Source organism: Panthera onca, chromosome E2, assembly GCF_046562875.1.
Source record: "Panthera onca isolate mPanOnc1 chromosome E2, mPanOnc1 haplotype 2, whole genome shotgun sequence".
Lineage (NCBI taxonomy): Eukaryota > Metazoa > Chordata > Mammalia > Carnivora > Felidae > Panthera > Panthera onca.
In genome coordinates this window covers 22,163,680-22,190,362 of record NC_138353.1, presented here as the reverse complement: position 1 = coordinate 22,190,362, position 26,683 = coordinate 22,163,680, and the positions used below count along the sequence as shown (strand labels likewise).

The following is a 26,683-nucleotide window of genomic DNA, read 5'->3' as shown; positions in this document are numbered from 1 at the left end:
CAAGTGTTATCGTGATCTCTGGGCTGATGGTGCAGCCACGTCTGCCCTTTGGATGGTGAGGTCTGGCAGGGTGGGACGTTTCCGATTGTTTCCTCCAAAGAGCCTGGCACGGTACCTGGCACACAGGGGATTGTCAGGAAACGCTGAATGAATGGATGGATGAACGGATGTTTGCTGGGGCAAGTGTGAGCATCCTGAAGGAAGCAGAGGAGTCAAAGGAGTGAGGGGTGTGTAAAGGGCAGGTAGAAGGGCTTAGGAATCACTCAGCCAGAATTCGGAGGCTCGCGTTACGTGCAAAACATTGGGTTGGGGTTAGATATGGGTCTCTGGAGGCCCCAGACCACGGCGTAGGGTGGTGAGACAGGGACCCAGATCATCCATCATGAGATGGAGTGGAATTAGCCCTTCACGGCGACTACGAAGTGTGGGGGATTGGGAGCGGCACGGATGGGGTGACATTTGACATCAGGCTCTATGGGGCAAACTTCTCCCCTGGCTTGTGCCTTGAGGGGCAGAGAGCAGGGTCTGCCCTGGTGCCTCAGGAGTGACCTGTGGTCTGAATCTTTCTACCCCGAGTGTACCCTCTGTCCCCAAGGATAGATGCTGTGCATTGGGCCTGCACGCTTTGTTGCTTGGTCTGTTCGTTCATTTATTCATTCATTTCCACATTCAGCCATTTATCCATTTGCTTGCAGCTTTCTTCATTCATTCAGCAAATATTTATTGAACACATCCCCTGGGCCCAGCTCAGTGCCAGTGCTGGGGACACACCACTGAAGCCAATGGGCATGGCCTCCATGCACAGGGAGCTTCTGGGCAGGTATACAAACAGACCCAACCCCAGTATTGAAAGCCATCGTGAGGGGGCAAGATGGACAGACAGGAGGGTTCCTGGCCCTGGGTATCAAGGAGGGCCTCCTGGACGAGGTGGCATTTAATCTTCACCAGATGACAAGGCATAGGGAATAAGTGGGGGTGGCAGGGAGAGTGTCCCAGACAGAGGGAATGATATGCACAGAGGGCACCAAGCGCCCTCATCTGCTCCCTGAAAGTAGAGGGTCCTCTTTCCAAACACTAATAGGTTTAAACACGATGAGCCACAGGGTTCTCCCTCCTTACGCACATGTGACCTGGGAAGTCTGTCTTCGCTCGCCCTTCTTTCCTAACCGTGCTTGGAGACTCCATCTCTGTCCCTGGAGTCCATCTGCGTGAAGTAGCAACACCCACTGCTGGGACAGCAGCTCCTGGCAGCCCCATGTCTGTGAGCTTGGCCGACCTGCAGCCTGGCCCCACGTCAGACACCACAGCTGCCGTGGTCAGGAGCTGGTGGCCTAGTCTTCCCTCCCCTCCTGAGAGTCTGGCCCAGCAGAGGGCCAGGCTAGGCCAGCCTGGTGACCCGCACAGGAACGGGAGCTGCGGAACCGGGGACCCCAAGAGCCAAAAGAGACCGAAGCCCCAGCCCGGCCCTGGCCGGGCCCCGTCTGTTGGCCCGTGCCTGGCAGTTGCAGGCAACAGCGACTCCCCGGGTGTGCCTGGATTTTTTTTGCTCGGTAATGATTGTGTGTACTTAGGAGATGATGTGTATCTGAGCTTATGTCTTCGACAGGTGCCCCTGTGAACGAATCTCCGTGGGCCGACTTCTATGAATATTTCACAATCAGGCCCTCTTTGATCACTCTTGCATATGTGCATTCTACATTATATTTAGTTTTGCACCGAATCAAATCTGAGGCTTCTGTGAAATGAAAATAAAGTGTTCGACACGATATCCTAGCTCAGAAGTGCTCAGAGGTAAAATGGCTTTCATCAGGGGTGAAGGGGCGGCGAGGGGTAGCTGGGTGCCTGCCCTGCGTTTGCTGCTGCCCCTCTGGGAGCGAGGGGCTGCCGGGAATCCTGTGGGTGCTGGGTCCCCCCGTTTTGTTCTAGGGCAACGGCTGCGTGCTGAGCCTGAGCAGGGAGCCAAGGCGGGTTAATAGGGGATTAAATACCTAACTTCCTGCCATGGCGAAGTCTGTTTAAAAAGAGAAAGAAAGCCAGTGAGAGAGAAATAATCAATGCACTTCATGACAACTGCTGGTATCTTTTTCAGTTTTGCGATATTTTAAAGGTGGGTCATTCATTAAAAGCCCATATATATATATATAGTTTTTGTCGCTTCCCCTGACGGGGTGGACACAGTTCAGATAAATCAATTACAGCAAATTAGGGGGCCATTTCCTTCCCAAATCATCCCATCTGGGAACAAAGGAAGCTCCACTTGATGGCCTGCATTCTGGGGGGAGAGGCCTGGGTTGTGCATTCTTATGACGCTCTGGGCTACCTCCCTTGCCTGCACTGTGATCATCAGAAGCTTAAAGGACCAGTTTTTGGTGGCACTCGGTCCTCCAGATGCTACAGACAAGGGTCATTGGACCCCTCCGCAGAGGAGGAGAAGAAACGTGACTTCCTTATTTACGTGCATTGAGGTGCATTATGAACATGTCCTCACTGTTCCAGAGAAATTGCACGGGAACCCTGGGGACTGCATATCATCTCTAGCCTGGGGCAGATCCGGGAAGGCTTCCTGGAATAGGCAATGCCTTGATGGAGCATGAAGGATGAATTTGGGCTGCCGCATTTGGAGAGGTGGGGGTGGACTGCCAGGAGATTTGTGGGGTAGCCCTTCTTTCTTTCACTTTTTTGCTGTTACAAAGAAGAGGGGAAATTGATGTCTTCTCCAAACTCTGAGCAGCCTTTTCTCTCAGGCACAGGGAGCCCTCCCTGACCACGATGAGGACTTTAGCCCTCAGATGTTTGGTTTGTGGTTCAGGAGTTTATTTTCACCCTCTCTTTTCCCCCATCTCCTCTGACCCAAAGTACTAGAAAACTACTAATGTGGTGCAGTGGTAGTTGAGACGTCTGTGTTATACTATGACTCTGGCAGGAGCTTCCCCAGTGTTGCCCCACATGTAAGCTCCACACTCCACAGACTGGCATTCAGGTCTGCGCCTGGCCCTCCCCTTCCACCCCATCCTCCATCGTCCCCCAAGAACATTCCATGCTCACTCCCCATTTTGCACATTCTGTTCCCTCTGTCCTACGTGCCCTTTCACCTTTCTGTGCCTAGCAACCTCTTCCAGCCTCAGGCAAGGACTGACCTCTTCCCAGTTGTTATCCTCACTGGTTTCCCTTCCCTTGTCCCCACTGCCCATCCCTGCCTGCGCCCAGCCTCGCAGCATGTTGGAGATTTCCCCCTTTCAGCACTTCTGTCCAGTGGGTCTCTCTCCCCTTCCCTGAGTCAACTTTCAAAGGCAATGATCTGGTCTTGCTTGTAGCTGCCCCACTTCTCGCCCCATATAAGCAGTGAGAGATGTTGCTGAATGAGGAGTCCCACTTGACGATGCACAGTAAAGTTGGCAATGAATGGGGTTTTATTAACCATGTTTACAGGCCTTGGTTGTGCCTTGGTTGTGTTCTTTGCCTCTCAGTATTTATGCTACTCCCAGATTAAAGATCTTTCTAGATCTGAAAGCCTGGGCTAAAGCCATGGTTGGCACCTGAGAAAGGTTCCTGTACAGCCTTTTACAAGTCATGTGCCGTGTTGTCTCTCCCACAATCCCATTTGCCTTCTCAAAACCCTACGAAGTGTGCAGGTCGGTCGATATCAGCTCATTTTGGAGACGAAGAAGCTGAGACTCGGGAGGGTAACCAAGGTCCAACAACTGTGGAAGAGCTACATTTGGATGTATGTTCATAGCACTTCAGGTACCATTCTCTTTCCACTGCTCCAGTCAGGTTGGGGGAATAACCCACCTGACCCAGGGCAGGGGAACGTGGAATAATATATCCATCTTATGAATGTGAAGACAATAATATAATATAAATAAATATTTGTGTGACACCCTCCCCCACTGGTGAGTAAGAGACTTGCCACATTTCTGTATCCACAGTGCCTTTCCCCACCTTCTCCCCACCCCCACCCGCACTAGCCCCCTGTGTTGCTTTCTCTGTAATGTACTGCATGTTTCCATTTCCTGGCACACATGTTTGTGAGGACTCTGGCTCCTTAGCCTCCTTTAAGCTTTCCCTGAAATGTGGTTTCCTTTGTTTCTACACATTTTAAAAATGAAGGAGCTGGCATCTGTCAGCATTCAGCCCAGCAAGACTAACATGGTATGGGCATCAGAAGCCAGCCTTCCCACCCGCATGTCTTGCTTGAACTCTAGAGTCAGGCTCCCCAGTTGTGTGACCTTCTTGGACTTAAGTTTTCTGAGCCTCAGTTTCTTCTTTTTAGTGTGGGAATAGTTTACTACCTACCATTCTAAGGTTGTGTGAGGCTAAATGAGAGAATGATTGTGAAGTACCTAGCACAGTGTTGGCACGTGGTATTGTGTTGAGGAGGAGGACGATGATGATGAAAAGGAGGAGGGTGAGAGGAATGCTATTGCTGATGTAGATGATGATGGTGGTGATGGCTACAATGAAGATGGTGGCAGTGGTGGTGATGGTGAAGGTGATAATGGTGACTACGATAGTGATGGTGAAGTGATAGTGATGGCTATGATAAAAATGATGATGGTGTTGGTGATGGTGAAGGAGATGATAACAGTGGTGATGATGGTGATGGTGAAGATGAAAACAGTGGTGACGGTGGTGGTGAAGGTGATGATGATGTGATGACTCTGGTGACAATGGTGAACATGATGGTGACGGCCATGGTGAAGATGACAGTGGTGACGATGGTGATGATGAAGCTGATGACAGCGGTAACAGTGGTGACAACAGTGAAAGTGATGATGGTGATGGCTATAATGAGGATGATGAGAGTGGTGATGATGTTGATGAAGGTAATGACAAATGATGACAGTGGTGACGATGGTGATGGTGGAGGTGATGCTGCTGCTGATGACAGTGGTGATGTTGTTGGTGAAGGTGATGATGGTGGCGGTGAAGATGAAGACGATGGTGACAATGGTGGTGGTGGTGGTGATGACGGTGATGGTGATGATGATAACAGTGGTGACAATGGTGATGATGATGGTCATGATGATGGTGGTGACGATGATGATGGTGAAGATGATTATGGTGATGATGACAATGGTGATGATGGTGATGGTGAAGATGAAGACAGTTGTGACAATGATGAAGGGGATGGTGGTGGTGATGATGAGAGTGGTGATGTCGTCGGTGGTAAAGGTGATGATGATGGTGATGATGACAGTTGTGATGATGGTAGTGGTGAAGATGAAGACTGTGGTGACAATAGTGAAGGTGATGGTGATGATGACAGTGGTGACGGTGGTGGTGAAGGTGATGGTGGTGGTGATGATGAAAAGGAAGGTAATGACGGTAATATGATAACAGTTATTTGTTTTTTGTGTTATTTTTTGAGAGCTTGTTCTGCCTGATGCATCCATGGTCTTAACAATCTCCACACATGAGGTTGTTGGAGTTCCATCCCAGCATCTGTTTGCCTGGCTTCATGTGCCGTGGGCAGATGGAGAGCCAGGAACTCAGACCAGAAGTCTTCTCTACCCTGAAAAGATGACCAGGAGTACGCTTTGTGGGTGTTTTCCTTTCCCGTCTGACATGCTCATGACCTGTCTTCAATTCTGGGCTACAGTTTCAACCCAGATTCCAAAAGCCAAGATGTTTTTGCCCTTGAGAATTTTGAAATCATCCAAAGTCTTCAAAAAAAGGATACTTTTTATTCCAGTTTCTTCTTCTAAGTCCTCCAACCACCATCCCCCAGTACGAAACTGGCTGGGGCTCCATGGGGCTGTGTGCAAAGCTGGTCCAGTGGGGTCCTGCTCACCATCCAATGCCATGAGGGCCCTGACTTTGGCCAATGTTCCATCCACAAGGGGAGGTTGTGGCGTTCAACCATACTCTCCAGCTTGACTCTCCTGGTCACACAGTCGCCATACTCCACAGCTCTATTTGCATATCGTATTTTCATTAATAAATTAAATAAGGATTTAACTATTTCTGGCCCTGTCTCATAGCATTGTCTACACATCAGTCAGAATGGAACAGGTCACCCGAACTGCCCTCCTGTTTATCTATTAATCATCTGGCAAATAAACCACTCAGTATCCTGCCCACCTCAGTAATGTTTGTGATGTAATTTGTTTGGATGCCCAAATGTCACCAGCGTTGATTGTAAGAGATGAAAAAATGTACTTGCTCAGCATAGCAAGCTCTAGGCCAAAATGTAAGCATGAAATCTCTGGTTTATTTTTGTAATAATGTTTACAGCTGTTTAATGACCCTGAAAAGGTTCAGTAGTCTGGTGTTCTGTGTTTTCAGAACAGGAGTGTATTATGCTTATAACAACCTTGGTTAAGCAGTTTGAGCTACAACAATTGGAAAATAGTATTTAATAAGAAGCCATTGCATTCTAGGTGAAGTCGTCTTAATTACTGCTTACCCTAGGTGTAAGAAAGCAAGGTGGGTTGTTGGGGAAGGGGCAGAAGGTCATCTGAGCCCCCCCAGAAAGGGGGTCCACCTAATACCAGAACTGCACGCTGTGAGGCCCACAGTGGTGTTTGGGGCCCTTGCTGGGAACTCACATCCCTCCCCTGCCCAGCAGTTGGGAGCGGTAGGACTCCTGTACGTTTTCCGAGGCAGCACTTTTACCCACATTGATAAAAAAGGGAATATTTAGTTGTGCTTGGCTAGACAACAATATTTGATTTTTAAAAACCCAGTTGAAATGGTTATTTTGAAAGTCATTTCATTTCTCAACTATTCTTTTTCATGGTATAAGGATAAAACTCGTTCATGCAACTTACTGGCAAGATCTATATTTTTTGGACTATTCATAAGATTACTTTCTTTTTTCTGTGCTAGCAAAATGAAACTGTGTTTTTGTGTAAAATTTATTTAGACTCGTAGCAGCTGGCATTTCTGGTGTCCTGATAGTTTTAAATTTCATTTTGAGTGAAAGATACAATTAGGTTCTCTATTGGAAGAGTTAAGTGAAAACTTTTGTCATTGATATCACAGGAAATAGTTTTGAAGGCAGAAATACAAAATCAAAATAACCATTAGCACCATCAAAGGCAGCTGAATGGCTCACTGTACCTGCAATGATGGGAATGATGAGACAGAATTATTTTGATAATCTGTGCACCCAATGGCAGGTTTCCTGTGCTGCGAATACCCTTGTACGAAATATAAAATTGCACAGCTCAAGAAGAAAACCTCTAGCCTTCAGAAGCTTTCAACTGGGGCCTTGCCTGTGCTCAGATGTGAGGCCCAGACATTTCCACACTGTGGTGAGGAATGCCATGGTGGCTGGGGCTCACGTGCATGCCTGCGTCTTCGTCAATATTGACAGTTGTCTTGAGGACCAGCAGTGCCCCACCATGACCCTGGGGATCAGGAAAGATCAGGACTCAGTGGAATGTTGGAGTGTTTCCATGTTGGAGGGGTGGCGTACCAGATTCAGCAGTTTACAGTGGCCTCTAACTGTCCAGCCTTGACTGCCTTTCCACAGTTAGGTAAATTACGTATGCATTGGTTCCTTCCATCAGTCAACTAGGGTTTATTGATCTTCTTCCTGATATGCCTTGGGCTGGGCCCTGAGCTGAAGGCCAGGGGCAAGCTATTCTCAGTGTTCAGTAGTTTGTTTACTTGTTTTTAATTGTGCTGAGTGTTTTCCCACATTGGTAGGAGGGGCAGGCAAGTTACTGTGTAGGTTCCTTAGAAGGTCCCAGCTCCCCACTTGCCTTAAGCCCAGGATCGTGGCCAACCCTGCACTGGCTACTGGCTTCTTCAGTGGGTTCCTCAGCTGCTGGATTGTGGGATAATGAGTCCAGAGCTGGGGCCAGGGTGAGAAGGATGGGTTGGGCACATGGGATAAAACACTCCCTGGAATTCGTGACCATGCAGGGGCAGTGCTGTGTGTGGATGTTCATGTGCCCGAGTTATCAGGACAGAGGGAGTATCCTGTGGCAGGAGGCCCTGCCAGGGACACTGACAGCCATTCACTGCAGGGCCTGTGAGGGAGCAGTGTGGTTCCAAAGGGAAGGCACTCTCCCTATGCTTGCTCCCTGAGGGCTGGGGAAAAGGAGTAATGACTGCCTCCTTCCACCTGAATGGTGAGACCCTCCAGGCAACCTCACCTCCCTGGGCCCTGTGAGCTCTTAGGGCTGCAGTAGGATCCAATCCCTTAACAGTAGGATAAATGATCCCTGAGTTTCCCAAGATATGCATCTGTATAAGTTTCTAGAGTGATACTACTAGGGAATCCCTGCCTCTCCCCCAACGTAGACTTACTCGTGCACGTACATGTATCCGTGCGTGCGCGCACACACACACCCCTCTATGCCAAAGCAGCAGTGGTTACCCCTTTCCTTAAACCTTCAGTACAGTCTCTCTGGGGCATTTTCATTGCTTCCCATCAATTGGTAACCTTGCTGATGCTGACCCCCTGGGTCCCAGAGACCCTTGAGGGCAGGTACTAGAAGGCCCCTGGCAAGTATTGACTGAATGACTGACATAAGGGGTAAATGAATTCTGGAAGGGTGAAGTGTCAAGGCTGGAGAAATTGGGGCCGACCCAGGTTTTGTGCGTCCCAGGCCGGGCCTGAGGCCAGCTCATCCTGCCTCGGCTGCTTTGGCCCAGGACAGCACACCAATTACCCCGTGCTCTTTCCAAGAACTCACGCTCCCCTTTCTTGCTCTGAGTCTGGCGGCTGGCATGGGTTTACGACTGACCCATCGCAGTGCCTACACCTGCTCACAGAATCATGGGGTGCTGGGTCTCACCGAACATTCTGGGATAATTGTCTGGCGACGTCCTACCTCACAGTGGGGCTCCGCGCATGCTTTGCCTGGGCTCATTCGAGGGCCTGTGCGCGAGCTGTAATCCTCAGAGTGTCTCCTTGGGTTCTGGCCAGCTCTTCTCAAATTCTGAGTTCTCCCATGGGTCCCATGATGGGTAGTCCAGTTCTGAAGGGGATTAGCTGCTCAGTGGTGGCCCAGGCCTGGGATGGTCACCATGGGCATATATAATGAAAGATCTAGTGGTGGGGGTGGCTCTCCCTTGGTGGCTTCTGGACCCCCAGGTTCTGGGTTAGCCAGAGACCCTTCCAACTCTGACAAAGTCTGATAGTAGATAGATGTTGGTGGACTTGTGTAAGCTGAGTTGGGGTCACACAAGGCTGGGAGGAGAGTGGTTCTACAGGGCTAGCCTTCTTTTATGAGCTATGTTCATAAGGTCTCTTCATTCATTCATCCATTTGAGTCAGAAAATGATGAACATACAATGTTCAGCTGTGACCTGGGCCTTGAAGCTTCATGTGAGCAAGGCAGACATGATCGTGCCCTCATGGAAAAGAAGCACACTTATAAAAGGGTCAACAACAAAATGTCGCCCTAGTGGTAAGTGCTGTAAAGAAGGAAATAAGGTGATGGGTAGAGAGAGGCTGAAGACGAGCGCCTATGACAAGAGGGGCCTGGGAGTCTTTGTGAGAAGGGGCTATGTGAGTTGAGACCTGCCAACTGTACCTTTGCACATTCTAGACCATTGTTCCCACCGCCCCCCCCCGCCCCCCGCCAGCTGAGGCTTCAGCAAAGACACCTGAAGTCCAGTTCCTTAAAAAAGATTTGTTGACTGAAAAAAAAGTTCTTTAACATAATTAAAGCATTCCATATCCAAACCTAAGTTGAAAACTCCCTATATTCATTATTTGACAAATTGAGCTCTTACTTACCCAGCGTGAATGAGGGTGGGGGATGGTCTTCAACCTGCTGCCCCTCACCCAACCTGATTTGCAGTCTCGCTGTATTGCACATTCAGCCTCCCCTCCCTCCTGCTGAATTGGCGTCAGCTCATCAACAGCAACCTGAAAATAGCCTGTCTTTCTGGATTCATGTCTTCTGAGAAGGCCAACTGGGCAGCTTTGGAAGTGGGCCAGCCATGTTGGCTTTGGACTTTCCAAACTTCCCCAGAGCTGTTGGGTGGAATTCTGAGCACTCCCAAGTGGCCTCAGGGTCATGATCTGTGTTTGCTTAGGAGAGGAGCCAGCACAGCTGGATGGAGCTTGAAGGTAGAGAAGGGGCTTCAGACAAGGCCCTGGGGGCTGTTAGAGTCCCTGCCTGGGATCTTCCAGGCACCAGTCCTGCTCTAGCAACTTCTGCACACTGGACCTACTCCTCCCCGCTGGTCAGTGGTTGCCATGAGCACTGGGGTTGGCCATTCTTGTCTACCAGGGCGTCTTACGTGCCAAGGACAGGGACTGGGGTACAGTGGGAACTCGGCAGGGTTGGTGAATGAAAGCAAAGCTCTCCAGGAGATATTAGTCCTTTCTGACCCATCTCCAAAATGGACTTTTTTATTTGTTGGTTGGTTTTTTAATTTGAGTGTAGACAGCCCACCAGAGGCAAAAAGGAAAGATGGCGAGTTGGTAGCCTTCTTTTCCTACAAGTGATCAGGTTCCTGTATGTGTGTGTAAATGTGTGCAGGTGTTCATGTCATGGACACAGTCAGCCCTGTACCATGGCTGCTGTGTTTCTCCCTCCTGCAAATAAACATTCATGTCTTTTCTTCCCTTCCCTTGCAAGATGGACTCACAGCCCCTGTCCTCTTGCCAAGGAAGCCAGGTCTCCCGTTGGAGACCCTCCATGCCACGCATAGTCTGCCTGGCGGGAGGCCCAGGAGGCAGCAGACCCCCCCCCTCCCCGCCCCAGGGCTGAATGCGCTTCCTCCACAGTTGAACTCTGTCCCCACCAGTCCCCCTAGGGAATTGCTTGGCCCAGGAATCCATCCTGGCTGGGGTTAAGCGCTGCCCCTGGACCACCTGGCTGGCCAACACATGTAAACATTGGGATACAAAGAGGAGAGATGTGCAAAAACTGTTCCAATGGCAGGAAGCGAATTTGGACTCCTTCAGGTGGAAGGCAGATCTGGAAATAGAAGGACCCAGGCGTAGGTTCACTGCCTTTCAAAGCTGAGCTCCTCACCTGCTGTGATGTGGAGGGAGCCGTTCCTTCTACCCCAGCCCCAAGCAGAGTGGCCTTAGCGGTTCTGCACAGTCTGGGAAGGGGGCAGAGAGGAGCGTTAAAGGCAATTATGGAGACCAGCTTTGAGTGTTAGTGTTTAACAAACAGCTTTGAGTTCTAATTTTCTGCAAAACACATACTGCAGGTACAATTTGTACTCATTACTGTATACTGGGAAAGTTATTAAAAACACTCAAACTTGGTTGAGACTTCCTATGGTATCATCCCTGGATTTTAATTGGTTTTTATCTAGTTCTATAAAGGATCTCTTTAAACCCAATCACAGTCCCTGCCTGGGATATCATGCCAGTGGAAGGACAGAGAGAGCCCAGTAAATGGTGTAAGTCTTCACCCCTATCCAAAAATGAACAGTCTGGACGATCCACTACGATTCCGTCACCAGATAATTTATACTTCTTTTGATGGGCACAGTTACCAAATGACAAAATAACAGTGTTTCGTAACATAAGGGTTAAATCTTAATCTCTGAGGTTTGCAAAGCCGCTACTCGCAGTCTCCTTAAAATTTAATATACCTCGTTAATGCTTCCTTGCAAACACTGAAGGATTTTTATGATTATAATCATGTGTTACAGCACCTAGTACTGTTTCTAAGCAGCATACTAATCAGCTTAATGAGATATTACTGCACTTTTTGTTGACTAAAGCAAAATCCCTTTTATTGTTCTAAAGCCTGTCCTTTACTTTATTTTTTCCCAAAACATTATCTTGTTTTATTATGTACCAGTAAATATCATGCCATTGGGTTTTTCTGTTGTTTTTTTTTTTTTTTTTTTTTTTTTTTTTTGGTGGTGGGGGGTGGCAAATCATAAAATAATCTCTTTCATCACAGACCGGCGAATGTATTGAATATAGTAACCGGAAACAAAAGTTCCAAGGGAGTCTACATGGTTTTGTGGTGAAAGCCATCCTGCTCCAAGGCAAACTTTGAACAGAACCAACAGGTGCAGGTGCCACAAGGGGCACAGGAGGGAAAGTTTAACACGTAGACCTGCGATTTGTTATTAGGTGTTGGAAGTGGTAAAACATTAATAATTTAAATGCGAATGAATAATTGCGGTCGGTAAATAGAAAATACAAGGAAGACGATCTATCGCCAAAACAAATTGGAGGAGCAATGCCATGTTGCGTAATTGGCATTTAATAATTCATCTTTTTATTATTGTTTTTGACTCTAATTCCTTAGCATTATTATGTGTAGGTAAGGCATGAATTGCAAATTCCTCGCCAGCTGATGCCGTTGATTCGCTGCGCCACGGTGCCTGGCACAGACCTCAACTCTCTCTTTATTTTCAGGGATGGAAGAAGCCAGTCTGTGCCTTGGAGTGTCCTCGGCGGCACCGGAAGCTGAGCCCCACCTGAGCGGCCCTGTCCTCAACGGCCAGTATGCCATGAGTCAGAAGTTGCACCAGATCACCTCCCAGCTCAGCCATGCCTTCCCCGAGCTGCATCCGCGGCCCAACCCGGAGGAGAAGGCCCCCGCGCCCCTCGACGAGAAGGCCCACGTGCCCATGACCGGCCAGCCCATGGGCAGCCAGATGGCGCTCCTGGCCAGCCAGCTGGGCCGGGACGTCGACACCAGCCTCAACGGGCGGGTGGACCTGCAGCAGTTCCTCAACGGGCAGAACCTGGGCATCATGTCCCAGATGAGCGACATCGAGGACGACGCCCGCAAAAACCGCAAGTACCCGTGCCCCCTGTGCGGCAAGCGTTTCCGCTTCAACAGCATCCTCTCCCTGCACATGCGCACTCACACCGGCGAGAAGCCCTTCAAGTGCCCCTACTGCGACCACCGGGCGGCGCAGAAGGGCAACCTCAAGATTCACCTGCGGACCCACAAGCTGGGCAACCTGGGTAAGGGGCGCGGGCGGGTGCGCGAGGAGAACCGCCTGCTGCACGAGCTGGAGGAGAGGGCCATCCTGCGGGACAAGCAGATGAAGAGCAGCCTGCTGCAGCCGCGGCCCGACCTGAAGCCCCTGCCGCACGCCCAGCAGGCCCCGCCGGCCCCCTGCAACCTGGCCCTGCCCGCCAACCACAGCGTGCCCGACGTGGCCCACCCGGTGCCCTCGCCCAAGCCCGCCAGCGTGCAGGAGGACGCGGTGGTCCCGGCCGCCGGCTTCCGCTGCACCTTCTGCAAGGGCAAGTTCAAGAAGCGCGAGGAGCTGGACCGCCACATCCGCATCCTGCACAAGCCCTACAAGTGCACGCTGTGCGACTTCGCGGCCTCGCAGGAGGAGGAGCTCATCAGCCACGTGGAGAAGGCCCACATCACCGCCGAGTCGGCCCAGGGCCAGGGCCCCAACGGCGGCGGCGAGCAGTCCGCCAACGAGTTCCGCTGCGAGGTGTGCGGGCAGGTGTTCAGCCAGGCGTGGTTCCTGAAGGGCCACATGCGGAAACACAAAGACTCCTTCGAGCACTGCTGCCAGATCTGCGGCCGGCGCTTCAAGGAGCCCTGGTTCCTTAAGAACCACATGAAGGTCCACCTCAACAAGCTGTCGGTGAAGAACAAGTCCCCCAGTGACCCCGAGGTGCCCGTGCCCATGGGCGGCATGTCCCAGGAGGCCCACGCCAACCTGTATTCCCGGTACCTCTCCTGTCTGCAGGGCGGCTTCGTGGCCCCGGACAAAGCCAGCCTCAGCGAGCCCAGCCAGCTCTACGGCAAAGGGGAGCTGCCCGTGAAGGAGAGGGAGGTCCTGGGGAAGCTGCTGTCCCCCATCTCCAGCGTGGCCCACGGGGTCCCCGAGGGCGACAAGCACTCCCTCCTGGGATGCCTCAACCTCGTGCCGCCGCTGAAATCCAGCTGTATCGAGCGGTTGCAGGCGGCTGCCAAGGCTGCCGAGATGGACCCCGTGAACAGCTACCAGGCTTGGCAGCTCATGGCCAGGGGCATGGCCATGGAACACGGCTTCTTGTCTAAAGAGCATCAGCTACAGCGCAACCACGAAGACGCTTTGGCAAGCGCCGGAGTTATGTTTGATAAGGAGAAGCGGGAGTACGTGTTAGTGGGAGCAGATGGCTCCAAGCAGAAAATGCCTGCTGATTTGGTTCACGGCACTAAAGTGGGCAATCAGAGGGACCTGCCAAGTAAGCTCGACCCTTCAGAAGGCAGTCGGGATTTTTTGTCACACGGGCTGAACCCGGCGCTCGACTATAACCTGCAGGGTCCCGGGAGCATGAAGGAGAAGCCCACCGAGTGCCCCGACTGCGGCCGGGTGTTCCGCACCTACCACCAGGTGGTCGTGCACTCCCGCGTCCACAAGCGGGACCGCAAGGGCGACGAGGACGGGCTGCACGTGGGCCTGGACGAGCGGCGCGGCTCGGGCAGTGACCAGGAGTCCCAGTCGGTGAGCCGCTCTACCACGCCGGGCTCCTCCAACGTCACCGAGGAGAGTGGGGCCGGCGGGGGGCTCTCCCAGACCGGGAGTGCCCAGGAGGACAGCCCGCACCCCTCCTCGCCGTCCTCCTCAGGTAGGCCGCCAGGGAACATGGGGGACCAGCAGCTGGGACGAGGGCCCTCCCCGTCCAGGGGGCCTGGCTCCGCGCCGGCCTCTGGGGGACGGGCCCCGGCTTCTCTTCCAGGTCAGTCCTGAGCTCATCACTCTGACCTGATGGCGTTAGGTGAACCGTGCCTTTCTGCCCCGCCTCCAGGGAAGGCTAGCTCTTCGAGTCTTTGGCCTTCCCTTGAACACTGGCTGCCGGGAAAGAAAGTTGATCCCACTGGGTGGTAGAGACGGTCAGTTGGCATGTTTGCCGACAGGCATAGCCTGTCCTCCCCTCCCCCGGCAGTTCCCTGCCCTGCCCCATTTTACGCCCCGGCCCTCATCCGCCATCACCTCGTCTCTGGAACCCGGGAGCTGGCGTTTTGGCTTCATCCACGCGTGTGAAGGTGTGAGCTCAGACGCTCACCATCATCCCCCCCCCCCCCCCCCGCCCGAGGATATTTCCACAGTTGTCTCATTTGGGCACCCCTCCCTCCCTCCCCAGGCCAAACCTGCCTCCTGTCCCCTTCCGAAATTACAGCGTGGCTCACCTGTCGGGGCCCTGTAACCTGACGAAATACATCACTCTCGTCTGATGGTTTAGAAAAGCACAGAGGTTTGAAACACAGATGCATGACTGCGTGTCTTAAATTGTACTGTTACACGGGCGATACAGCTTTGGGGTCTAAAATAGCAAAGCAGAAAATCTGTCATCAAAATGTCTGTGAAACGCTGAAGCTTCCTGGCCCGCGTTGGGGGGAAAAAAAAAACCAACCAAAAACAACAACAACAAAAAAAAACCCCGCACTAGCCTAAGATAGCTAAATTAAAATCGCTACCTAACAGCAGGTAAGCTTGTTGCCTCCATCCGTATTTTCAAAGTCCCTTTCTAATGGATGGTAAATTGAAAGTTATATCTCTAGCCCTTTATAAAGAAAGCATCTCGCTAATACTGTAATCATTCTGCAGCCTAACAACAGAGGAAATCATGCCATAACAAATACCCTGTTACTAATGGCAACATTGATTTCTGCAATCAGCCATTAAGTCTAGAAAATGAAAGACAGTTTGAGGCACCTCAAGGCACTGCATTGCTCACTGTTCAAGGCGTGGCGGCACACTGTTGAGGGTCATTTTGGTAAAGTTTTTTCCCCTCCCTTTCGCTTTTTTCCCTTCTGGGTTTTGGTAAATAGTTCCGTTTCGGAAGCCGTGCCCTGCTATAGTTATTAAGTAGATGCCGGTTTAGTTTTTAGTTTTTGTCTGTTACTGTCATGCTTTGGTATACCCTTCTTCTAGGACAAAATTAGTATTAAAATAAAGTGTGAGTCTGCTGGCTTATTACAAACCGGTAAAGAATTGTTAACACACATAAATCTGAACTGCACATTCCAGAGATTCCGATAGCACTTAATGCTGTTGCTTAAATACCCATGAAACACACTGTCTACTCCTGGAGTCCTGGACTCGTTTGCGATTTATTTCTGGTGAGGCAGTCTGGAAGAGTCCGACCAGGAACGTGAGCCACCACGGAGGGGTGAGGCCACGCCGCAAGGAGTGACCGCTGCGCGGAACGTTCGAGATGCAAGGGAAGGGTGTTCAGGTTTCGCTGCCTGACAGCGGGGACTCCATAAAAACGGATCTCCCGTGCAGAGGCAGCAAAGTGCCAGGCGGCCCAGTGTCAGGAGGGACAATTTCCGCCCTCCCGCGAAGAGGTCCCCTGTTCTGGGGAGTGTCATCTCACTGTTTTTGGATCGGGGGCCTTGAAGGGGGCAGAAGGCAGAGGGCAGACTGGCTCCCCTAAGTTTTTGGAGTGACGTGGAGTTAACATTGACAGATTTCCATCCCTCTCCCAGACCTGCTGAAATGAAGAGGTCTCAGCAGAATATTCCGGCACCAAATGTTCGGCTTTATTAATGACGTGTTTACCATGTTTTTCCCACCTTCTGGCCAAGTGATAGCCTCATGCTATTCTATCTCTGTAGTTTCCATATCTGTAAATACTCTGTTGAAAAAACCCATTTTGCTTAAAAGAACCAACCGGGCTTACAACTCAAAGGAGAATTATTCTTGAGTTGTGGTTATCTTCTAGCTTTTATTTCCCTCATTGAAGTATTTTACAATTGTGAATACCGATTCTTTCATTTCTGGTTGACTTCTTTGTTTTCTTCATATTCAAATTAGACCCTTTCATAATTTTCTGACTAAGTGGGAAAATTGATGGCATACCAATACGCAGCCCAAATCAGCCGCACGCCTTAGGGCATTCAGGTTTTGCTGGGATTAGGACCCTTAACCCGATCTGGTTAGTCTTGCCTCTGATTTCTAACAAGTAGGACTTGTGCAAAGTGCGATTAAAATAAGCATTTAAATAAAAATCTTTACACAATAGGCATTTTATTATTACCTGTTAGAGAGAAACCTGCAAGGTGAAGGGGAAAGAAAATCTTTAAGCTCTTAAGTAAAGAAAGAAGTACTTATTAAGGCTTCTATTAAGCAATAACCACAAAACACGGTTTTACAAATTTCTCAGACTGCATAACAATGTCGCAAAACTCAATTTGCATCACTTGATTCTTGTTTTGTTGAAAACTGGGTCAGTAGGGCCTGAGAAACTATTTTTTCAGATCTTAACCAGTGAATTCTTCTTTATAAATCGCTGCTCTTAACATGATAGTAGTTCTGAATTCATCATAAAAAACCTTTTTACAGAGAGCCTCTTAGAACAGATCTCCAGAAGAAGGCTTACAATGAGTGGCAGGGACGTCCTTTGTTATCTGATGTAATTCTTTGCAAAGGAGGATTGGGAACGGAGTGGCTGTTTAAAAATGTCTTGCCCAGACCGAGACGAAGAAGGGGTCAAGTTTGCAATCAAACAGTTATTGCCGAGATGGGCGACTGTCACTGGCTAGGCTAATGTGGGATGCAGCTGTTTGTTATGTGAGCAAAAGAATGTTTGATTCAGTGAACATGTGAAAATGATTCCAGTGAACCAGAAAATGTGTTTGTTCTTGGGCTCTCCAAACTGCTGAGAACCAAGCTGAGGATCAACCGCGAAAACTAGGACCTTTGACAAATTGAGAGGTCATATTTTCTAACAGAAAATGGACAAAGCTAGTCACATGGATCACTTCCCCATCTTTCCCCTTTGTTTTATTTTTGTTGTTGTTGTCGTTGTTGATTTGACTTACCAATAATTTCACACCATCGTAGATGTCATTTCTGCCTCCGTGTACCACGCAAAAGGAAACTATTTGGAAAGCAGCAGCTTATAAATTTTACTCTTTTATGACATTTAGAAAGCGGGGCGGCTGTTTTGACGCTCCCTCATTTTTTGGCTCGCGTGCAAACGCTCCCATGGCATTAATCTCTGCATCTCTCCCCAAAACCTCGTCTAAGACTGCGCTCAGATTGGAGCTCTGCTCTGAGCCGGAAGACGACCAAAGTTCTGTTTCTTTGGATTTTGCCTTGGAAATCACGCTCAGAATAATTAAAACTTAATGTACTAAGAAACGATACTGTTCATTATATCCAACAGGGCAGTTACCTTCTGCATTCCCCATAATTTTGGAGAGGGGCTAATTGCAGTGTTGATGGTGGGAAAGGGGTAATTGAATGCGTTGACCCTCTGTTCATTAAATAAAGTCGGCTAACTTACGTGATCAATGGAAAGCCAGGGAGAGACGCAAGGATGAAAATATCGTTAACCCCTACTACTTCTGGTATAATATTTTGAGATGGTCAGGGATTATTTGATCAGCTGGGCTGGAAGCCTTGTGGGGTCCTCTTTTGTTGCCTGAGCCGCATTCCTGAAATGCTGGGTCTCCATCCTGTGTAGGCCCATTGACCACAGCCTCAAAGGCCTTTATCCGGGGCTCGCTTGCATTTAGTGATATGATAGATTTTCTTTCTTTTCCACCTCTTTTTCTGATGTGGCTCCTCCTTCCTGCCCCCATCCGTGATAACCACTGCCTGCTGCACACAAACAAATCGAGGCACCCCAAAGAAAGGGTGGGGGGGGGAATAAAAAAGAAAAAGAGAAAAAAAAATTTAAGTCTGAGGATTAAGATCTTCATTTTTTTTTTTTTTGCTTGTGCATTCCAATTGTTCTTAAAATATTTGGCAATGTCAATTAGTAACTGAGCAGAGTTAGCTGATGAACACAATTTTCCAGTAGACTGAGCACCCTATTGTTGCCGAGCGAACAGCAGATTTCTGAGGTCATTATCATTCGCTGGTTGCTTGGCCCAGCTGCTTCCTGCTGCAAAAGCCAAACTTTATACTGGAGCTCAGGGATGGCGTACAGCAACAGGGGGCTGGGAGGGGGAAGAGGGAAGCTGGCTGCAGAGCCGAAGACACTCATTATCAGCAGAGGAAACAGAAAGTAAAAGTTTCCAGGCAGTTCCAGGAAAACTGCCCTATCAGCCTTCTTCCTCCAGTTCCTCTCCCAACACCTTCAGCCTCCAGGCAGGGAATTCAAAGGACCCGGGACGCCCCGTGGGGCATCGTGGCAACTAATCTCTCTGCTGAGCCGAACTTTGGAAAACAATAATCCCATTTACAAATTTACTTAAAAATTGTTAACCCGATCCGAGGCCTGTGAGTGGTTCCTCATAGATAGGCTCCCTCGGTTTTATTATTATTATTATTATTATTATTACTAAAAACAGAAAAAGAAAAAAAAAGAAAAGCACGTCCTTTTTAAAAGATGAAATTACTTTGTTGAAATTCGCAAACTTGAAGATGACAAACAGGGAACATTATGTCATTTTCCAGAGGGACCTTTGGAGCAAATAATAGCCTGAAATTCCTTGTAGAATCAACTTTGGTGTGCAAGGCGCCCCCTGCCCCTTTGCAGCTTCCCTTCCCCCCGCCACCGCCCCCTTCTCCCCCTCCCCTCCCCCCCCCCCCCCAGTTTGGGAGCTGGTTCAGTGAGATGAAAAGCTGCACTTTTTTAAAGCTCAGCTGTTAAAACCGAGCGCCATATGCAGTCCTTCCATCCCCGACGTGGAAGCGTGTACAGGCGGCCACCGTGTTTGTGGAGATTTACGGAGGCCCGGCTGCATGTGCTGAAGCTGTCCTCGGGCAGACGCCAGGGGCCCTACCCCACCAGGGTGATGCCCCCCCCCCCCCACCCTGCCTAATGTGCTGGCCAGACTTGGGCTCACTCACGAGTCAGGTGTCGGTGGGGGTGAAGGTCGGAGGGCCAGGTGGCCTCCCTCTGGTCTGTCACCTTTCTGCTGGGTCTGGGGACCGCGTGCTGGAGTGGTGATAAAGTAGACCCCAGGTGTCGATCAGATCATTTTCCTCCTGATCTAGGAGCCGGACGCCTACCAGCAGCTCCTTTTTATAAACTTCCCATTCGCTGCGTGCACTTTGATTATCTTATGTCCAGAAGCAATTATTTGGGAACACTCAGTACCACTCTGGGGCTTTTCCTGTCTGTCTCACCCCCTTGTTTGTAGCTCTAAATCCCACTTCCACGGGGCTGCCCGATGGCGCTGTCACTTAGCATTTCAGAAAGAGAGAAATTGTCCTGGCTCTAAAAGTCTTCCAGTTGGGAGTGTGATATAAAAGACGTGTGACATAAAACCCCAGAAGCAAAGCCTCCTGGACGTTCCTGTAAATTCTCAGGACGGACACCGTTTTGTGGGGGAGGGATTCGATCGCTGGCCGCAGGGTCACTCGAGGCCTGCCCTCTTTGGCCCACTGCCTCACCTTGCCCACCCTCAAGACTGCCACCATGCTGCCAGCGTCCCCTCGAGTGCTCTAGGAGGGGTGCTGTGTTCCTGTCCAGAGCCCTGAGAAGCCTGAAATGCTCACGGCGCGCCCCTTCTGTGTGCATGTTAACTCGAGGAACGGACACGTGTATGTAAATCTAAATTTAATGGTAATAAGAAAAACACAGATTAGCTAAGGACAGGTTACAATGAGGCAAAGAATTAAGCAGTCAGTGTTCAAAACAGAGCATGAAGCATTAGCTGCGTGATCCCCATTAATTGGAATGGAAGGTTCCGGGCTTGGGTTCTGGCCACCGCCTTGAGTGTGTTGGGGCTGGAACTAGCAGTTTGCTTTAGACGGTCACGTGTGGCCAAAGGCAGGCAGGTATCATGAGATTCTAGGAGCCACCTTTCCCCACTCTCTCGCTGTGCCTTTAGGCACCTGGGAACGTATGCCCGTGATATCTGTTTGGGGGAAGCTCGAGGACCTCCTGTTCACCCAAACCCCTTCCCCCGTAGGTCCCTCATGCTTTGACTCCCTTCTCTGGCCTGAAGCCCGCTTATAAGAAGCATACTCCTGAGAGGCTAAGGCATAAAAGTCTCCTTGCCCTACCCCTCGGCCGCTTCCCAGGTCCGCCCTTCATGGAGAGAAGATTCCGGAAGGTGGCCCTGGTGTCTTAGGAGGGTGGAGTCAAGGGCAAGCTTCAAGAAGTCCCCCACCAGGCTGATGGGGGCTCTTAAGGTGGAGAGCAGAGGGAATCCTGGGGAGTGATCTGCATGGGGAGCCCTTTGCAGCATTCTGAGCCTGTGAGGTCAGAGGAGGAGGAAGCAGTTAGCTCCTTTAACTGCCGAGCTGTTTGGGAGCATTGATGGTAGGGGTGGAGAAACGCCTGCAGAGATCAGGAGATTGGATTTGTGCAGATAGCCCAAATTCATGATGACTGGGCTAGGACCTTTGCCATCTGTGCCCCTCGGGCCTGCTTGCTGTCTTTCTGCGTGCCTCACCTCCCTTTGCCCCCCTGTCCTCTGTCGGCATCTGGAAGGCTCCTCCCTCCACTCGTGCACACTGGGCTGACCCACTGAGGAAGGAGGAGGGGGTGCAGAGAGGAAAGGGGGCTCACCAGCAGGGTGCGGGGCAGGTGCTTGGGGGCTCTCTGTTCTCCCCAGGAAATGAGCCTCGCAGCAGCTTGAAAGGAGCCGCGGGTCCCCCTTGCCTCTTCCTGGCAGGACGGGACTGCGGCAACATTTACTTAAGCTGTGGAGTTTGGCAACGCTGCCTCCGGGCGCCATCTGGAAAGCCCTTCTCAGAAAGCCGTGGACCCTCCCAAAAGAGCTCAGGGGAGCAGGACTTGGGCAGAGCTTTGGGGCTTTTTTTTTTTTTTTTTTTTTCCTCAGGCAGAACCTGAGCCTGGAGGTACCTGAACAGGGCATGGGGGGCGGGGATCCTCTGGAAGCCACGTATGTAGGTAGCTAACATAGGTCCCTCTTTGGCTGGCTCGTGGCTCGTGGCTCTTCGCTCTGCCGGGCCTCTCCACCTAAGTCCGAGCCAGGTCTGGTTTAACTGTTCTTTGTCGGGAGTGCACTCGATTTCCTGGGGTTGCGTTTCCATTTATTTATTTTGTATCGTGTTCTGCTTACTGTTTCACCTAAGTCCTGGTATGTCGTGGGTACGAGGTGTGGAGGCAGCCAAGGCTGTTCTGGTTAGTTACTGATCCAGCCCTGTAATAACAGGGCTTTGTCAACATCATGCGAGAAAGGAGCGTGCTGCCTCCATACAGTACTGGGGAGACCGGCCTGAGAACTCGGAGGCTTGGCTTGTGACAAATAGGGCCAAGCTCAGCACAGAGATTGGCCACCACCCTTTCCCTGACCCACATCTTCAAAACAGGCTGCGGAGCCTCAGAACAATGCACGTCTGAACACTCCCTCCGGCCACCTGATGGGCGGGCCGAGGCACAAAGGCTGCCGTGCCGAACTCCAGGGACACAGTCCCGGTGGGATTCGTGCGCTCGCATTCGGTTCTTTCTCCCACCAAGGGAAAGCTGCCCAGGGCCTGGCTTCTGGTGGGCCCCGTCTCCTTGTTGCCTTGGGGGTGAGCCTTGGGGTTTGGGATGACATGTGGCATGTGTATGAGAGACGTGTGAGGCACAGCACAAGCTGACTCCTTGGCTGGGCTGCCCACTGCACCACGTGGGGGTCCGGCCAAGCCTTCTCTGGGGTGCCTGGCCAGGTGCTGGCAGGAGGAAGTGGGTGGCGGGTGGGCCGGGCTTTCGACACCCGGTCACTTGCTCCCAAAGGCTGGGGTCAGTTTTCCGCTTTTCCTGGGAGGCATGGTACACCTTTGGGAACCTTTCATATGTTTCCTTCTGTGCCTTGGGCCCAGAACGTTCCACAGAGGAGCTCATTCTTTCTCTGGAGGGGGCAGCTTGTTGGACTGGAATTTCGGTGGCCCCAGTTTTGTCTTTTTGTCTGACCTTGGCTCCCAGGCCACTTGATGTATGACAAAAACAGGACCCCACCACCGAAGCTCTCTTCTCTTCATTAAAGTAATGCTCCGAAACTCTTAACTCAGTGGTTGTCATCCGTGGTTTCTGGACACCCTCAGTTGTCTTCAATCATCTTGAGAGGCATTTTGGAGTATTTCCAACTTGCTCATGTTTGGTTCGACATCAAACGTACGCGGCGCTCGTCTCCCTGAAGAACAAGACAGAGACGTGTTTCTCTTCGTTGCTACATACATTCTGTTGGATTTGTTGCTAAAATAGGGGTCTTAATTTTTTTTAAAAGTAATTTGCCCTGAAAAAGTGAAGAGATCCTTCTCAAAGCCGCGGCGGGACAAACTACTTGGTGCTGTGGGAGACACCTTGGTGGGGCTGTGTCCCTTCTCATCTGGGGCCTGACCCTTCCGAAGAATCCCTTATGGGTGACCTTCAAACCCTTTCCACCTGGCGTCCGCCAAGAGGGACGCTCCTTGACTTCTCTGTTGCCTTTGTGGTTGTCCAATGACGGTTTTATCATTGGACACATCTTAGGCATTTAGAAAATACGAATAAATAAAAGTAAAAATAACTTTTACATATGTATGCTCAACACCACTCGGAGATAATTAGCACATCCTTTTCCAGTCCCTTTTCTGGGCCTAGAGATGTATTTAGCAAAAAAGGATTATACTGCACATAATTCTATATGCCATAGTTGTTACTTAAATATATGCCATGTATTTGTTGTGATGGAAGATTCTACACAAGGATCAGCGGACTTTTTCTGCACAGGGCCAGATAATACCTATTATAGGTGTGGCAAGCCATGTGGTCTCTATTTTAACTACTCAGTTCTGCCATCAGTGGAAGTGTGTGATGCTCTTCCAGTAAAACTTTATTTACAAAAACAAGTGACAGGTGGACTTGGTCCCTGGGCTAGCCTTTGCAGACTCCTGTTCTACAGTAATAGCTAGGCTTTTTTTTTTTTTTTTAAGCTTCACACAAGTAATATATTCTCTTTTTAATGTTTATTTATTTGTTTTGAGAGAACAAGACAGGTGAGTGCGAGCGGAGGAGGGACAGAGAGAGAGGGAGAGAGAGAGAGAGAGAGAGAATCCCAAATAGGCTCTGCACTGTCAGCACAGAGCTTGATGTGGGGCTTAAACTCACGAACCTTGACAGCACGACCTGAGCCAGAGTGAAAAGTCGGACGCCTAACTGACTGAGCCACCCAGGTGCCCCTCACCCGAGTAATATCTTCTTTGAGAAAAAGATAGCAATACAGAGAAGCAAAGGAAAAAACATCTACATCTGTAGAATGGTTTAGCCAGTCCTGTAACTGCAGAGCATCATAGGACTTGCTTCCGTTTCTTTTTTTTTTTTTTCCCTGCACCTAAATCTTTCTGACCATCTGCACAATTATTTTCTCAGTGAGACTTCCAGAAGTGGACTCTCTGGTCACAGGCAGGCAACCCTGAGGCCGCAGACGTATATTACAGGGTGCTGCATCTTGAGTCTCCTTCTTCCAGTGCTGAGCAAGCTTGTCCTAAGGGTGTATTGAAATCTGTCTCCCTGGGGCTAGGTAGTTCACTACACCATGCTGCTCTGCGACTCATTTAGGTCATAAAATACTCATTTGTCCTTTCATTAATGTATTTATTCACTCAAAGGCAAGATGCTTATTAAGTAGGTTCTGAGCCAAACGACGTGCCAGGTACTGGGGATGCAAAGATGCGGAGAGATACTTCTGGGCACGCAGGGGCCCAGGGCCCGGGAGGCCTGTCCTTAAACGGAGTGAGAGAGAAGCACGGGAGGACCCATCCCACGGCCTGGAGGAGCGCCGACTCACCGTGGCGCCCCCATTTGCTCCCGAGGGACCTGGAAAGGTAAAGGTAGCTTCTCTGTCACCTGAGTGACTCCTTTGGCAGGCCACTTTGTCCTTCCGCACGATCTGGCCAATCCGGCGACTTCTGGGGGAAGCAGACACCCTGGCTCAGCCCCTGGGTCTGGCTGTGACCTAGAGTTGGAATCACTCTCTTGCTGCAGAAGAGACCCTGTGGGGAAGTCCAGCTGGCGCTTTTGAGTTAGCCCCCCTGCCTCCCCTCCCCTACCCCCCTGGGGAGGGGAACCTGGGGAGGGGGGATCGGCAGCTTTGCAGTGGTGTTTGGTAGCCCGCCACACTCCCCTGGTGGCCCGGAGCAGGGAAGGTGGCACCGGGGAGGGGCAGGATGGTAAAGGGGAGCAGGGAGTAAGGGGCAGGCTCCTGGCTGTGCCTCACGGGCTCTGATGTGCCCTGGGTGGGTGAAGGGCACGAGTCAGGCGTCAGTGTGTGCGGCCTCCCACGGGTCCCTGCACATAGAGCACGTGAGAACACGTAAGACCCCTGCCGGAAAGAGTTTTACCCAAACTCCCCTGACTTCAGAACTGTCCATACCTGCCCCACAGGGGGATCAGGTGAGTCATGGGGGGGGGCCCTCCCCACTCGTATGCCCAAACATCCTTCTTCAGTAGCAGGAGAACAGGATCGTGGGCACTGTAGAGAGCGCTGTTTTTCTTTCATGGGTAATGGGGCATGAGCACAGACCCACTATGAGAATGGGGGGGAGAAATTTCTTCCAGGGACACGTCAAGCCTCAGTTGCCCTTTATTTTCTGTGAAATGAAACATGATAAGCGTAGCTACTAACCCGGAGACAGATGCGTCTTCTAATGTTTAAGGAACAGCTCGGAGCAGAGCACACACACTTTCAGCGTGGAGCTGTCCCCCCTTGCCCCCCAAGTCTCCAGCTGAATCTCATCCACCCGCTGGGCTGTTTGTGCAGCTTGCTCCTCTTCCCTGGGCCTGGACTTTTTCATCCATGTGATCGGAGTGGGGTGGGGAAGTCTACGAGGCTCCGAGACACCCCCCTTCCCAAAACTTCCCAAGGCCCAAGAACTCAAGGAGTTCGTAGGGCCTGAGGATTTCATGAATTTCTTGTTGATATTTGTGTCTGAGCCTCGAGCAGGTGGCAAGGCCACATCATCCCTATGGGGCTGGACGGCCTGGTGAGACCGTCTTTTATTTCCTTTCCCATGGGGCACCTTCCCATTTGTTGTCTCTGTCTGAGGCCTGCACGCCATGGAGACAGAGTTTGGCTGCTGGGGTAGGAGGGCAGGGACCCTTACCCAATGCGACTGAAGGCTTGTTCCTCCATTGTTGCAGGCTGACCTCTCAATGGTCACAGGGAAGGGCTGGTGTGCTGGCCTTTAGGGGCTGTGTGGCCCAGCTAGGGCTGCTTAGCCTCTCTGTGCCTCAGTGTCCATAGTGCACTTGTCGTTCTATAAAAGGCCTAGCACAGTCCCTGGCATGAGAAGGTGCCCAATAAATGTGGCCTGTGATTAGAGTTATTTCTGTACTCCACAATACAAAAACAAGTGGGTAAAAAATGAGAAACCTGGCCAGGGGATTGGTTGTTGGAAGCCACACAGCACCAAAGGGCTGGCCTAGATGAATTAGTCTCACAGAGTCGGGCTGGCATTTGCCTGTGTCTCGAGTGAAACAGTGGGATCGGTTGGATTTGTCCCACTGTCATCACTGGAGGATGATTTGAGGGCCTTATGAAGCAGGAGCTGACATTATCTTGGGAAGGCAGCTCCCCCCCTTCATGTGGACCACTACCAAGTGGTCCATTCTCTACCCGCTTTCCTCTTGTATTTTGTAGCCACAAGTGAATCCCAGTTCACAATGACTCCACAGCTATAACTACAAAGATTCAGTGGTCAAGTCACTGAAAGGTCTGGGGAATCATCTGACTCTAAGTGATACAGATTTCGTAAATGGTATCCCCAAGATTTCTTCTCCTCACGGTAGCAAAAAGGCTGCCACGGCTGAGACCTCACATCCCCACACCATCGATTAAAGGAGCACGCTCTTCTGGAGCCCCAGCAGCCATCCCCTTGCGTTTTGTTATATCTTCCTGTATTATTATGCCCATTTCCGAATCAGTCACCATGGCCAGGG

The 26,683-nt window shown here is 50.7% G+C and overlaps 1 protein-coding gene across 6 annotated transcripts in view; it reads left to right on the top strand.

Annotated features, from left to right (window-relative positions):
* Positions 1–26,683, top strand: part of ZNF536 (zinc finger protein 536) — a 436,349-nt gene that overhangs the window by 185,500 nt on the left and 224,166 nt on the right. For all 6 annotated transcript variants that reach the window (XM_060650869.2, XM_060650870.2, XM_060650865.2 and 3 more), the window contains one exon: positions 12,305–14,476. In XM_060650869.2, the coding sequence (XP_060506852.1) occupies positions 12,307–14,476 (2,170 nt within the window). In that variant the 5' untranslated portion in view covers positions 12,305–12,306. The remainder of the gene's footprint in view (positions 1–12,304; positions 14,477–26,683) is intronic.